Source organism: Pezoporus flaviventris, unplaced genomic scaffold (assembly GCF_033815535.1).
Source record: "Pezoporus flaviventris isolate CSIRO_AGI_PZ_B2104156 unplaced genomic scaffold, CSIRO_AGI_Pfla_v1 ptg000006l, whole genome shotgun sequence".
Classification (NCBI taxonomy): Eukaryota; Metazoa; Chordata; class Aves; order Psittaciformes; family Psittacidae; genus Pezoporus; species Pezoporus flaviventris.
This window is the reverse complement of record NW_026892554.1, coordinates 2,956,258-2,970,275: the sequence shown is the minus strand read 5'-3', so window position 1 is coordinate 2,970,275 and position 14,018 is coordinate 2,956,258. Positions and strand designations below refer to the sequence as shown.

The following is a 14,018-nucleotide window of genomic DNA, read 5'->3' as shown; positions in this document are numbered from 1 at the left end:
CGCCAGGCCAGCGTTTTAGGGAGCTTGGAAAGCGCAGGGGGGGAGCGGAGCATCCTGTCCCGACACAGCACCCGTCCCCGCGGCGCGGCTTTCTGCCCCGCGCTGATTGACACCGACGCGGGAGGGTTTATGAGGGGCAGCGGAGCGCAGAAACACGTTGCCTCGCTGTTAAGCGCATCTAGAGCACACAAACCCACCGAAGGGGAGGGGGAACACTTTGGAACAGAGAGACTTCCAAAGTGCAGCCAAGAACTCTTTAGCGGAGCCGGCAAAACACACCCCGAAGTCAGCAGGCGCTGAGCTACTAAGCCGCGGCATAAACAAGCACACAGGGCACTTTGGACAGCAGCAGGCGATAGGCTGCACACAGATACAACGTACTGAAGCTTTGCTTTCAAAAATGCACTTTTTGTCTTTCCTTCCCCCCACAATGAAGTACTTTTTCAACCATCCTCATTGCGCTGCTGCGTACCCAGGGACCCCAACAGAGTAACCAGGAATCCAACAGAGCAGTGAGACCTGTTTCATTACATCCACTTCACAAGATAACTTCTTTTTTCCCTGTGTTACACCGCCTTCTCCTCGCCGTGGCTGTTACGAACCACGTGGCGAGATTTATGACGGGGATAGCCCACAGCCTGGTTTCCTAAACACCACGGCAGCTAATCTCTGGTTAATCAAACACACGCTTTTCTCCCTCTGCCCATGCTGAGCTGCTTGCATGGTTTTTAAACAGTTCCCGCTTTTCCTTATCTTTCCGGCTGCTAAGTGAGGCGAGGGCAGGATGCACACGGCTATTATGCTGCAGAATAGCGTCTTAGATTCGACTCATGCTTAAGCAGCATCGCCAGTAGAAGGAAAACACTGCAATTTAGCAGCAGGGCATGTGCAGTAAGTCCAGGGAAAAACCTCTTTGATGTTTTTGTAGTTCGGCCCCGGTCCGGTGGGTGGTGTTACCCGTTCCCGCGGTGTGAACCGAGCCAGGCATTACAGGAGAGCACAATACGTGTAGGGTTAAAGTAGCTCTCCATCATCCCTGCAACTTGCAGCCCAACATCTCCTCTCTGCAAGCTACCGCCTTCACCGATGAACACAACGCGTCCGCACGGGCGCTGTCGCCCGCTCACATCCCCGATGATGACCTCGGGTCTGCTCTCCAGGCACGGGTACCCAACCATCCACTGCCCCAGCAGCCACCCCAGCCCTCCCCAGTGCCAGTTGTGGGAGCCAGGGCCCCACGAACACCTCGGTCCCTTCCATAAAGCCACACACGTGGGGTTTCCAACTGAAAACAGCTCTGGGGGAAACGCTTCGGGCTCTCTGAAGGTGTTAAAGGCGCTGATGGAGGAGCCCGCAGCCCAACGCCGTGACCCCGGAGCGCCTTCCCGGGGGGACGAGTCCCCAGCACAGGAATGCTCGCTCACACAGCGAGCGCCACGGACACCATCTCCGGAGCTGTTCGGTCCCGTTCAGCTCCGCGACGCCACGGGGACGGGCAGGGACCGGGAGGATAAACAGGGTTGGGACCGGCTGCGGAGGAGCAGCGGGGAGCGGACGCGAGGGACCGGTGGCCCCGGCCACCACAGGGGTGATGAGGGGACGCGAAGTGCGGGAGGCACCGCGGGACGGGACCGCCCGACCGAGAGGCGAGGGCGGCGGCGGCGGGTCCGTGCCCCCGCCCGCTCCCCGAGCCCATCGCGGCTCTTACCTCCGCAGCAGCCGAGCAGCAGCAGCAGCCCCAGCAGGCAGGCGGGCAGCGCGGAGCCCGGCGGAGCCATGGCATCCCGGGCGGGCGGGCTTGCCTCCCTGCGCCCCACGGGGAGGGAGCAGCCCGCGCAGGAGGGAGGGCAGGAGGGCGGCGAGGCGAGAACCACCCCCGGCTGCGGGGCGGGGGGGGGGGGAGAGAAAAACAGGGGAAAAGGGGCGAAAAACGGGCAAAAAGCGGATCTCAGCGCTGCTCCCCTCCGCGCGAGCACGCCGCCGCGCCGGGCGGGCGGGAGGGGGGGGGCGGCGCTGAGGGAGCGGGGCCGGCGGGCGGGGGCGGGCGGGCAGCGCCTTGCGCCATCTTGCGCATCCGCCCGGGCGCCGGCAGCGCCGCGACCGGTCCGGGAGCGCTGAGGGGAGGCAGCGGCCCCCGTGAGGGGCCACGCAGCGCCCGCCGGGGGCCTCACCTCAGCGGGGCCTGGCAGCGGAGCCCGCTCACCCGTTCCGCTTCCCGGGGCTCCCTGCACAGGACTGTGACCGGTGCCCTCATCAGAGCCCCTTACATGGCGCCCCTCGCTGGTTCCACTTCACGGGGCTCCCCTCGCTGAGCCCGGGCACCAGAGCCCCCTCATGGGTCTTACTCCACCGAGTCCCATCACCAGAGCGCACTCACGGGCTCTTCTTCATGGGGCTCCCCTCACGGGTCTTCCATCACCGGTTCCGCTTTACACGGCTCCTCTCACTGGAGCCACCTCACCAGAGAGCCCTCCGGGGTCTCCGCTCTCCAGTTCCACATCAGGAGGCTCCCATTACAGGTCTCCCCTCACTGGGGCAGCCTCGGGGATCTCCCCTCACTTGTTCCACTTCACAGGGCTCTCCTCACTGAGCCCTGTCACCAGAGCCCCCCTCATGGGTCTTACTTCACTGAGTCCCATCACCAGAGCCCCCTCACTGGCTCCTCTTCATGGGGCTCCCCTCACGGGTCTTCCATCACCGGTTCCACTTTACAGGGCTCCTCTCACTGGAGCCACCTCACCAGAGACCCCTCCGCCGTCCCCTCAGGGGTCTCCGCTCTCCAGTTCCACATCAGGAGGTTCCCATTACAGGTCTCACTGGTGCATGCAATGCCCAGTCCTGGCTGGTCCCGCCATGCCCAGGGGATGGCAGCCGGCGCCAGGGCTTCCTCCCTGACCCTGTGGTAGAAGAAGCCTCCCTGCTCTCCTCCTGAGGGCCTCTCTCCTGTCCGTCACTACTGAAAGCGATCCGGTCTCGGCAGTGGCGTCCAGGCCTGCTGCAGTGGGCTCAGGGAGCTGCCTTTTACCTGCCGCTAGCGATGGGACCCAGAAGTCTGGCATTAAAACAAGGGGCAGCGCTGATGAGACAGCACAACATCCACCTGGCTCCTCCAAACGTTTCCGCACTGGGGCTTTGCTTTGAAGAACAAAGCCATCGCTGCAGTGGGTGGCAGTGCCAGGGGGTGACTGGAGTCCCTGGGGAGCAGGTGATGGAATTGCAGAGCAGTGCTCATGAGGGGATCCAAGCGCTTGCCTTGTCCCACCTCAGTGCTCCCCACTGGAAACACTGCCATAAGGTGACTTACCTGGGTCAGTCACACCGATGGGACCAAACCAGCTCACCCGTGACAAAGCCCCAGTACAGGATGAGGCTGCTCCTGACTCCCTCCACAGCCCTCAGGGTAATTTGTCCACCTTCCTGGTGCTAACGCATCCCTACGTGGTGCTCAGCCCCAGCGCCCTCACGCCATTTTGCTGCCTTCCAGCTGATCCTGCCCCATCCCTCAGCTCATGCTCTCCACAAACACAACCCCTGTCATCACCACCAGCAGCAGAAGCCATCACTGGAAGGGAAGCTCTTGTGCAGTTTGCTCGGCCACAAAAAACAGCTGAAAAGGAATAAAAGTGGATCCTGACTCATTTCTTTTTTTCAGGGTAAAACTCAGTGGACCAGGCTGCTAAACCCTGGCGCCCTGCCCCAAAACCTGCTGCAAAACCCTTTGTGAAGACAAGCAGCGCGTTGCTCCTTGGATGAAGGTGCTCCCTGAGCGGGCTGGGGTCGGCTAACGAGGGAAGAAGCCATCACTACATCTGCTCCACATTAAAGCTCCCCTCATTTAGCGCAGGGCTGAGCCAAACGAGGCTGCTTTCAGCTGGGGAAGGATTTGCTCTGGCTCCATCAGCCTCTCGGTACCATGTGAAGTCGTGCGCTGGCCCTGACCTTTCGGCACCAGCCCTGCTCCTGTGCCCCAGCCGGCTCCTTGGCTCCCCCCACGGGGCCCCACCAGCCTTTCTGGAATGCTGGCAGCCATCGCGGGCTTGTGGCAGCTCCCGGCACACCGCCGGCACTGGGGATGGCTTGTGGGAATCGGGAATTCCACGGGAGATGCAGCACCCTGTGGTTTACAGGGCTGGCTTCCGCCGGGAGCCACGGGTTTTGGGTGCTTCTGCTCCCTTGCGCAGCGGCAGGGCCCAGGGGCTGGCAGAGGTAGCTGCGTGTTTAGGGCATCACCGAGTTCGGCCCCACATCTTGCAGATGGCACTGGTGACATTGCTGGTGTTGCACTCACAAATACAAGTGCAGGCGGGCCTGCCAAACAACGGACTCTGGAAAAGCCAGAGGTTTTCAGAGACAAAGGCAGGTTTGGGGCTCTCAGAGCATCCCAATCCAGAGCACTCATGTCTTCTCCTCTGCACCCATGAGGGCTAAACAGCGGTGCTTTGCACTGGAGGCAGGGATTTGCTCATCACACTGCAAGCAGAAATAGGAGCCTTTTGAAAAGCAGCGGGTTACAGGAGTGACAGTGCCCAGCCCAAGCCGAGGCTCCAAACCTCTTCACTGCAGCGTGGGGTCCATCGCTCCATTCTCCCTCCCGCAGAGGGGAACAGTGTCTGTCCATGTCCATCCATCCGGCCTCCCTCCCAAACAGGTTACCCCTCCATGGGAGCTGCCCTGATGGTGTTTGTCAGCCCTCACTCCTTCACAGCAGATTTCCATCAGCTTCCAACACTGCTCCTGATTCACACCAATTAACGGCAAGCTGAGGTCCCCAAGACACCATTAGTAGTTCCAGCGGATGAAGTGGGAGATTAACTTGTCTGAATTCACTCCATTTATTATTCAATGTGCAATTGTGGTTTCCCTGTCTGCTAACAGCCTGGGAGCTTTTCACTTATGTATACACACAGGGCTGTAGCATCTGTTTGTGGTCAACGAGCAACAAGGAAGGGGAACCAAAATCATGGCACCCACTGAGCCGACAGCCAGCCCAGCAGCGGTGGGACAGCCCTGGGCCATGCTCCTGGAAGCTGATTTCACTGACAGAAACCCTTTTCCATCCACTTTTGCTGTCTAAGGACACAGGAGTCACAATGGCAGGAGCCAGTGCTTGTCACCCCAGCGAAGGGATGGCTCCTGGCACTTGGCTGCCTGGCTGAGGAGCTGAGTGCTCTCTGTTAACTGGAAGCAGTTGTGCCACTGATCCAGTGGTGGAAATGAGTGTGAAGAGCCAGCACCAACGATGAGACCCACACAACTGTACCTGCCACACAAGTCACAGAGGTCTGTGCTGATGTTCCTGCTGCTCCAGTGCTTTGCCAGAGGGGCGGAGGTTGGAGGAGTCCCCTCAAGATGCAGTTTCCACCACTGGTGTCTGCTGAGCATCCATAGAGCATCCCTGGCTGCCTTGCTGCATCACACAGCACATCACTTCAAGCCTTGTCGTTTCCCAAAGGGCTGAGCTGGTTGACACACCACACTGGGCTCGTGACCTACTGAATTACCTGAGACCACTCTAGTAATATTGCCCAGCTGCACCACCTCATAGAGTACCAGGGTGATAAAGGCTGGGAAGGGAGAAACACAAACACCTTGCTGTTACCTTTATTTCTCCATGGTCCCAGCTCTCCTGTAACTGCTGTGTCTGTCCATCCATCCATCCATCCATCCATCCATCCATCCATCCATCCATCCATCCATCCCTCCCTCCCTCCCTCCCTCTGTTCACCTATGTCATCCCACCTTGTCCCCCTTTATCAGCCTCCCACCAGGATCTCACACTGCAGAACTGGAAGGTTTGGAGCAACCCATCACCACCCAAAGGTCCTTCTTTGTTCCTTTGTGGGGTTACCTGTCACTAGGAGAAAGATTCATCACAGTTAGGCAGCCTGTCAGAGCTCCCTTTCACCACTACCAGAGCACACTATGTCTAGTGCAGATTTATTACCTCTGTAATGCAGATAAAATGAGATTTTATGGCTCTGTAGTCTTGGCAGCATAAAATAATAATGGGAACTATCTACTGAAGTAGGGAATGCATCCTAGAAAGAAAGGGAGATGCATGGGAGGTTAACAGTGCGTTCTTGGGCACTGCCGGATATCCTCTTGCCAACCTCACTGGGCACAACTTAACTGTGCTCAGCCCAGCAGCACGCCACCCAAGAGAAGTCTTACTGTTCATCTGCTGGATGCTTTTGCTGATTTTCCAGGTGACAAAATTCCCAGCAGGATGCAGCATGAACCTGGACAAGTAGTTTCTCACTTCCTTACAGGAATCAGTTCAAAACCGAGACATGAGCAAGCATCAAGAAGTGCCTCATGAACCCAAACTGTGCCCACCTCTGAAATCCAGCACTTAACAGCACACTTCCTAGGCTCCAGCCCCTCCACACACACAGCTGCAGGACCAGCCTTCCATAGCTTTCAGAGTGGGCTGTAACAGACTGAACTGTGAACAAATCCCACTCTTTTCTTAAAGCATTTTATTAATAACCCATTAGTTAAGGAATATAAGGACAATGTCTTCTTACACTTTAACACTAAAGAGTATTTGTGGAGTAAGAACAGTCTCTGAAGAAAGAAAGATATAATTAAGTATAGCATGGAACCAAACACAGACACAAACGAGATCAAGTTCTGGTTACACATCCTTATGCACTGGGTAGAAAATGAAATGAAATTTGATTGTAAAATACAAGCAAGGGAACACAGTAACAGAACTAGATGGCAGATTTCTGCTGGACTAAACACCTCTTTTCCAACAAAAGTATGGATTAGAAAAGACACAATGATCCCTTCAAAACATCTATTTCTAAGGAGATCAAAACCATACATAGTGCTCTATTAAAGTGGTTATTTCCTCACATAGCAGAGTTCCTGGGCTGATCTCGGGACTGTTAGCCAGTAATGTAAAAACCCCTCAAATCCTAGATTAGAAGTTCTCTCATTTAAACTATTTAAACCAGAACTTTGCCGTCTGTTAAGGAAGAAATCAAATCAACCAAAAGTTGAGATTTTATCCATGTGTTTCACGTAATAAAATTGATTAAAAGAAGCAGAAGGATGAGACTGTGACTCTCGCAGCAGCACGGGGAATATACAGTTGTGTAGCCAAACAGGAACATTAATACCACAAAATTATGCCAGTGAGACAGACCTGACATTTCAACTATGTCAAACAATATACACCAGCAGAAAGTTGAACAGCAATAACCCTTAGTGTTACTGAAAGGATGGGAGAAAGGAGTCTGATGGGTAGGAACATACATTAAGCACGATGGGGAATTAAAGGTATCGACAGTTTGTGTGTCTGCGAGAAACCTTATTTCATGATAAAAAAATATATGCACTGGTTGTTTCAGCCCCACACATGCAGTGTGTATTATGTCTTCCATTCATTTCCAGCTGAGACTAGAAAGGTCCTCGGATGTTCAGGAGAGGAGGGACCTGGGGTGCAGTTGAGGACACCCAGTATTCTGCATGGGCATGTGCTCATCCAGAGAACAGCTTCACTGCTGCCTGTTGGCAGTGATCTCTTGGCTCTGAAGGAACTGCTTTGATTCCTGTACTGAGGTCTGGCACAGCACTCCCCGGCCACCACAGTCCTCAGGCATCCAAACGCTGCCAGTTTCACACTGCTACAATTCAGTGGGGTGTAATAAGATCAGTGTAAGCATCAGCATGAGGAGACAAAGTATTGTTGTGATTCATAAGCAGAACTGTTTGCACTCTGCTGCATCTCCCCCAAAGCTCTCATAGCATGTAATTAACCTGGTGTTTTTGTGATCGACTCACAGTGATCCAGGAGAATGGTACCGCACTGTGCCTGCTTGTGCTGCGTTCAGTGACAGGCAGGGATAGTTTTTAAACAGATCAGGAATGCTCACTCTATGGCTACATGATTACAGAAGTCAGTACAGACAAAGCAGAGGGTACGTGTACAAAGGAGCACCCCAGAAACAGTGGCACTCCTGAGACAGGGCTAAGCCTCCATCCCCACAGATGGAAAGCTCAGGGCTGGTACATGACCTGTTCCAGGTATACTGAAGAGAACCAGGAGAACTTCTCCGTTGGTGCCCTGGTCATACCCTACTCCTCTCCCCAGCAGCCTGATGCTCAGCAGAAGTGGTCCCTGGGCATGCTGTTATGCTCGTAGATGGTTTGGGAGGTGAAAGGAAGTCACCAGGGGTTCCTCTGGAGTGAGCTTTAAGGAAAAGGGTCCTTCTCCCTTTCTGCACACCAGCAGTGGCCATGTGGCTTGTACAGGGTCTGTTCTGTCACTGGGGAAGGACAAGGACTCTTCCATGAAACCAGCTGTGACCTGAGGTCCAGCTGCACAACTCTCTCCACCCTTTGCAGCGAGTGTCCAATACTCCCCCGCTGAAGCATTTATACCTCTGCAATTGCATCCGCTCCCATATAACTGTGAATTGCACTTATTGCCTGCAATAACACTTCACTGCCTTATCTGTAACCCTGCTAAGTCCTTAGTTTCAAAGGCTTGTGGCAGTGAGCTCTGGAGCTTATTTACACAACTCCTCCGCCCAGTGACGATTTCTTGCCTTCCTAGCCTCTTGCTCTGGTAGTGCACACACACTAACTCCTGCCTTGCCTGCTCACTGGCACCAATTCCCAGTCTCTGTGCCACAGCTTTTAGGAGTCATGGCACTTCAGAGCATGGAATGGCACTTCTGAGATTCCTCAAGGTACCAAACAGCAGCTGAAGTAACAGAGCAAGTGCAGTGACTGGAAATACAGCCATTTAACAGAGCAGTGTGTGTCATGCCAGGAGGAGACACTGCAGGATAGGGAGAGATGGAAGCTCCAATATCCTTCCCAATAGGGTACATGGAGACTCAGAGGTACTCCTCTGCTGACAAGCTGGAGCTAACAGGGTTTGATGGAGGAGTGCAAGGACATAGGCTGGTCCAGCCCAGCTCCAAACACAGGGCACAACAGCTCTTCACAACAGAAGCAGGATAGGGTGCTGGTGGAGCAAGGTTCTCCTTGCTGCAAGCAGTGGTATCTCGGTCTCAGTCCAGGTTTCACCACAAAAACCAAAGCCTAGTCTTTTACAGGATCTCCAATCAGCTCACAGCTCCCCATAAGAACTTCAGTAAGAAAAGAGGGAGGTGGGCATCTTTTCCTTCATTTTTTCAACAAACAAATGGCCAGATCTCCGAATCCTCCAGGAGGGCACAACATCTACCAAGCACCCAACGCACAGAATTACCAACCAGTAACTCTGGTTAACTGGGGTCATAACCCCAAGGAGCTGCTCTGATCTGTAGTGTTCACACAGTCAAACTCTGCGAGCCTGGAACGAGGCAGAGACAGGCTAAGGTAAAGGCAGAGGAAAGTTCACCCCACGCTGGAGAGCCAGGCTGAGAGATGAGTCAGGAGTAAGCAAAGAGTCACCAGATGAGTTTCACATCAGACTGGTACGAGACCAAAGATTTGATTTTCATCGTTAAGCTCTGGTGGAGCTCAGCTCTTAAAAACCCAAAGCCTCAAAACCAAACCCCCTTTGGCTGCTTTGGACTCTCAGAAGTGACCAGAAAGTTTCACTTGTTCATCCATAGCCTTCACCACGGCACTGCTTACAGAAAGCTGAGAGCTGCTCTCTGGAAATCAAAATCATCTGAGATGTGTCCACTTGGGCACAAACCCCCCCAAGAAAGAGATGCTCCCAAGGTCACAGGTGACTTTCCCAGTTGCTGGATCTTTCTTCCACAGAGTCACAAGGTGTTTTTGCAATTGTTGGTTCTTGGTTTTCTCTTCACTAGTAAAAGCTTGTTAAGGAAAGAGGGATCAACATTCTGCCAGCTGAAGCAGTGTCCTTTGGCCAGCTCCTGCAAAACAGCAGCGCTATGGAGAAACACAACCCAACTTTCCAGCTGCAGGGAAGGTGTCCTACAGCACTACTTAGAAACAAAGCAAGAGAGACACCAGATCTGCAGCTCTGGGCATTAAAAATGAGTCAACAACCAGTGCAAACATGTTCTTTAGAAAAGGCAGCACAAGAATAAGTTAAAACCTATAATGGACCATTAACAAAAGAGTAGATCTACTGCTTTTTCTCCAACAGACATGAGGTAGTTGTGTTGTTAGGGAGGAAAAAATAAAGAAAGAGAGAAGTAGTAAAAATGCTACTCTATACCACACACTAGTTCACTTTATAAAATTAAATAATATAAAGATGTTCCAAGGAAATAAAAATACATGTGGTACATTAAAAGGACAGACGTGTACCTAAAATATTAGGTACAAGAACCTACATAAAACAAAGTCCAGGTTGGTGAAACGACCCAGACACTGAAGAAGGTTCTATATAGTACAAGTTGTTAGAGGCACTCGTAGAGTGTGTAATAAAAGGCCACTACATCAGCCTGCAAGTAAGAAGTCCTGCGGCAGCGCACAAAGAGAGCCTTATAATCCTTTTAACCACGGGAGGGCAGAACAGGCTGGTGGTTACAGCTCACTGAGTTTGTTTCCATTGGCTTCCACCCCCTCGTGGGACTCCTCGGACAAGATCCATCCCAAAGCTGCGAGCAGTAGGCAGTGCCAAGGCCTGGTGGAGAGACAGTTGAGAGGAATCACTTGGTGTACCCTGCCTCTTCCCAGCAGGAAAAGACGTTGTGCCAGTCGCCTCGAGTACTACGGCGAAGTGACAGCCCCAGTCTAACACTGAAGGCTCTGCTCTAGTCATGGTTTCACGTCAGACTTTGGCAGATGGCTCAATCCTGCTCCCACCAACACCAAATTACTCATCAGCTACAGCGGGAAGAGGGCCCTTACCAACCTACCTACTGATTTCTTGAAGGCAATATGTATAGCTGACAGGTTCGAATCCTGTTCTGGTGAGATGCTGTGCCTTCTTAGCTCCTGCTGGGCTCAGTGGGTCGAGGGCATGCAGCACCTCACAGGGACAGGCCCTTCCTAGGCTCTCCCATGATCAAAATCAGATTAGTTCACTCTAATGGTTGTGGACACATGCCATGTTCTCAGATGCTGAGGATGAACTGGTTAAACCAGAGTTACTACAGAGAGGGGCCTCCTCCGGGGCTGTGGAGATCGACTGGCACTTGACTGGCTGCACGTCCCCCTCACCTTCCCGGACAGAGTCTGAATCTCCACTCTCCACTGAATCCAGACTTGCTCCGTGCCTGTGGAAGCCATTGGTGAGCCCAATGCAAACAGCCTCTGTTTTGTCAGTCTTTCTGTCGGTACCTAACAGCTCATCCTGGGCCTGGACCTCTGCATTGCCCGTGCAGTCCACCACCACTTGGCTGGTGTGCTGCTGGGTACCGGGATCACTGGGAAGAGTCCCTTCTCCAGAGGGGAGCTCTTCAGGCTCCTGGTCCTCAGTTTCTGTCTCTTCACTCTCCAGGGTGCGCAGCTGGGAGTCGTAGTCTCTGTCAGAGGCGGAAAAATCAGAATGGACAATGACCTCTGCTTCCACTTGGTGGAGGCTGGCTGGAGGGTGGCTTTTCCTGGCTTCATTCTGTTATCAAAGAGGGGGGAAATAAATAAAAGGAAGGTAAAGTAAATGAAATTCAGGTAATCAAGGCTGTGACCCAAGCAAGCATTGAAACGCATTGCCTTTTAACCCCATAGAGTGCAATGGGATGTACACATGCCTCTATAAGCATCTTGATATGTTTCCCAGAGCTGAAGTCTTAAGAAGCATGTCAAATCACCTCAGGATCATTATTCCTATTTTATGTTTGCGAAGGCAAGTCCCATGTGAGTGAAGTGATTTGTCCACGTTTCCTGGCAGGATGGAGCAGCCATTCCAAGCCTCTGTCAAAGACCACAGCTCTCAAAACTCTCCAGTCTATTTCCATATTAAGGACCAGATTTCTAGAGGGTGAATGGGCAGAGCACTAAGAAACTGGCTTCTGAGACAGCTCATGATACAGACCCATAACAAGATACCTGGGCTCCCTTCACTTCCGTGGTTTACCTTTGGCTACATAACACAAAATCCCTGTTTAAGAGACACAAGGAGCTCAGACTGTGGGCTGAGTGGGATTCAGTGGCAAGGAGACAATTCAAAGAGGGGAAGTGATACCCCACGTGTGATTTGCGCTTTCTGTTGAAGCCAACTTTGTGCATCATTTACATATGTTAACACTTTTCTCCTTTTGTTGACAAACCCTGATGGGTGCTGTAAATGGTGCCCTGTAATTGGGTTGTAAAACACTGACTTGACTCTATCCACAATGTTAATTACATCCTGCGTATAATTGATTTTCACACTGGTATCTAGGAAGGAAACACAGGTAGGTTACTTAGAAGTATTTGCTGGGGGTGGACGGTTTTAAACCAATAACCAAAGAAATCTTCTGGTCCAGAGTCACTCTGAGCAGTGTCAGCTGCGTGTCATGACCCTTGGACAAACTCTCCCCAACACGGGAGTGTGTATGTATTCCAATGAAGCAATAGAATCATAGAACCATAGAATAGTTAGGGTTGGAAAGGACCTTTAGATCATCTAGTTCCACCCCCCTGCCATGGGCAGGGACACCTCATGCTAAATCATAGATTTCCTCCCAGTCTATGCACCCACCTAAAGAATACAAGTGCAGTGGAAATTGCTCTACCCTATCTAGAGAAGGAGTTTAAATCAACCCTTGATCTTTGACTCCTCTTACACTCTGCAATCCCTCCTTCAGGCGAGCACCCTGTAGATCTTAATGACTGCTGTGCACTGCAGCTCCTCACTCACTCCACAGGCTGCCTACTGCACGGCCACAACAAAGCCTCAAAGCTGGAACTTTGAGTCCTCAGGAGCTGAGACTGCCACAGCCCTGCTGGCACCCGAGCTGTCTGACCCCTCTTGACCACCACCAGAAGAACAAGCCCACAGCACAGGCCCTCAGGGGCTGGCTGGAGTCAAGACAGGGAGACCAGGGGGGAGATGAGGCTTTGAGTGATGCTTGGAAAAAACAAATGGCTTTTACTCCGATTCCATTAGTCTCAGTGGCATACACTCCTATAGCCAGGAAGAAAGAAACAAAGCCCGTGATCAGCCAACTAAAGCTGGCTTAGAGAAGAAAACATTTTCTCCTGTGCTGCAAAAAGGAGAAAGGGAGATTTGGAACACAAATGGAGAAACCACACCAGAACACACGAGTCAATCAGACACCCACCATCACGGCATCATAAACCAGAGCTTGTAACAAAAGCTTCTGTCCAGCGCTGGAGGGGAGCTTCAGTGACCCATTCACAGCAGAGAGCGGCTCTTTGGTGATTGTGTCTCCGTACCTGGCAATGCTGTTGGTCCAGGGCTGGTTGCCTGATTTATTCCATGAAGTCTGCAGAGGAAAAGTGGGAGGAGAAAATACCCAATTATCACCGATGCAGGTTCTGATCCTCAGCAACCTGAAATGACAAGCAGCTTGGAAGAGGGAAGTGCAAGCTGGGAAAATACCACAGTGGTCAAAGACACGAGTTAAATGTTGAGAATGCTTCTGATGGCATTAAAATAAAAATGCTCACTGCAATAGACTCACAGGGTTGCTCCATTAGAACAGACTTCACTGCTCCGTCCCATAGTCTGATACAGAGCAAGTGGATAGAAGTTACCAGATGGTTCACAACTGGTCACATACAGGCTTTCCCCTGATTCTCAGATTTTGAAGCCAATAGTTATATCATAGAACCCCAGACTGCTTTGGGTTGGAAAGGACCTTAAAGCTCCTCCAGCTCCAACCCCTGCCATGGGCAGGGACACCTTCCACTGGAGCAGCTTGCTCCATGCTCCTGTGTCCAACCTGGCCTTGAACACTGCCAGGGATGGGGCAGCCACAGCTTCTCTGGGCACCCTGTGCCAGCGCCTCAGCACCCTCACAGGGAAGAGCTTCTGCCTAAGAGCTCCTCTCAGTCTCCCCTGTGGCAGGTTAAAGCCATTCCCCCTTGGCCTGTCCCTACAGGCCCTTGTCCAAAGCCCCTCTCCAGATTTCTTGTTGCCCCTTTTAGGTATTGTAAGACTGTTTGAAAGTCTCCCTGGAGCCTTC

The 14,018-nt window shown here is 52.6% G+C and overlaps 2 protein-coding genes across 3 annotated transcripts in view; both read right to left on the bottom strand.

The window, feature by feature from the left end:
- The window catches only part of IGDCC3 (immunoglobulin superfamily DCC subclass member 3), a 99,338-nt gene extending 97,468 nt beyond the window's left edge, over positions 1-1,870 (bottom strand). The window contains exon 1 of the mRNA XM_061446615.1: positions 1,709-1,870. Within this exon, the coding sequence (XP_061302599.1) occupies positions 1,709-1,778 (70 nt within the window). The 5' untranslated portion in view covers positions 1,779-1,870. The remainder of the gene's footprint in view (positions 1-1,708) is intronic.
- Positions 1,871-6,462: 4,592 nt separating this feature from the next.
- The window catches only part of IGDCC4 (immunoglobulin superfamily DCC subclass member 4), an 89,265-nt gene continuing 81,709 nt past the window's right edge, over positions 6,463-14,018 (bottom strand). For both annotated transcript variants that reach the window (XM_061446607.1, XM_061446608.1), the window contains exons 19-20: positions 13,152-13,316; positions 6,463-11,500 (exon numbers count right to left, since the gene is read on the bottom strand). In XM_061446607.1, coding sequence (XP_061302591.1) covers positions 10,973-11,500; positions 13,152-13,316 — 693 coding nt within the window. In that variant the 3' untranslated portion in view covers positions 6,463-10,972. The remainder of the gene's footprint in view (positions 11,501-13,151; positions 13,317-14,018) is intronic.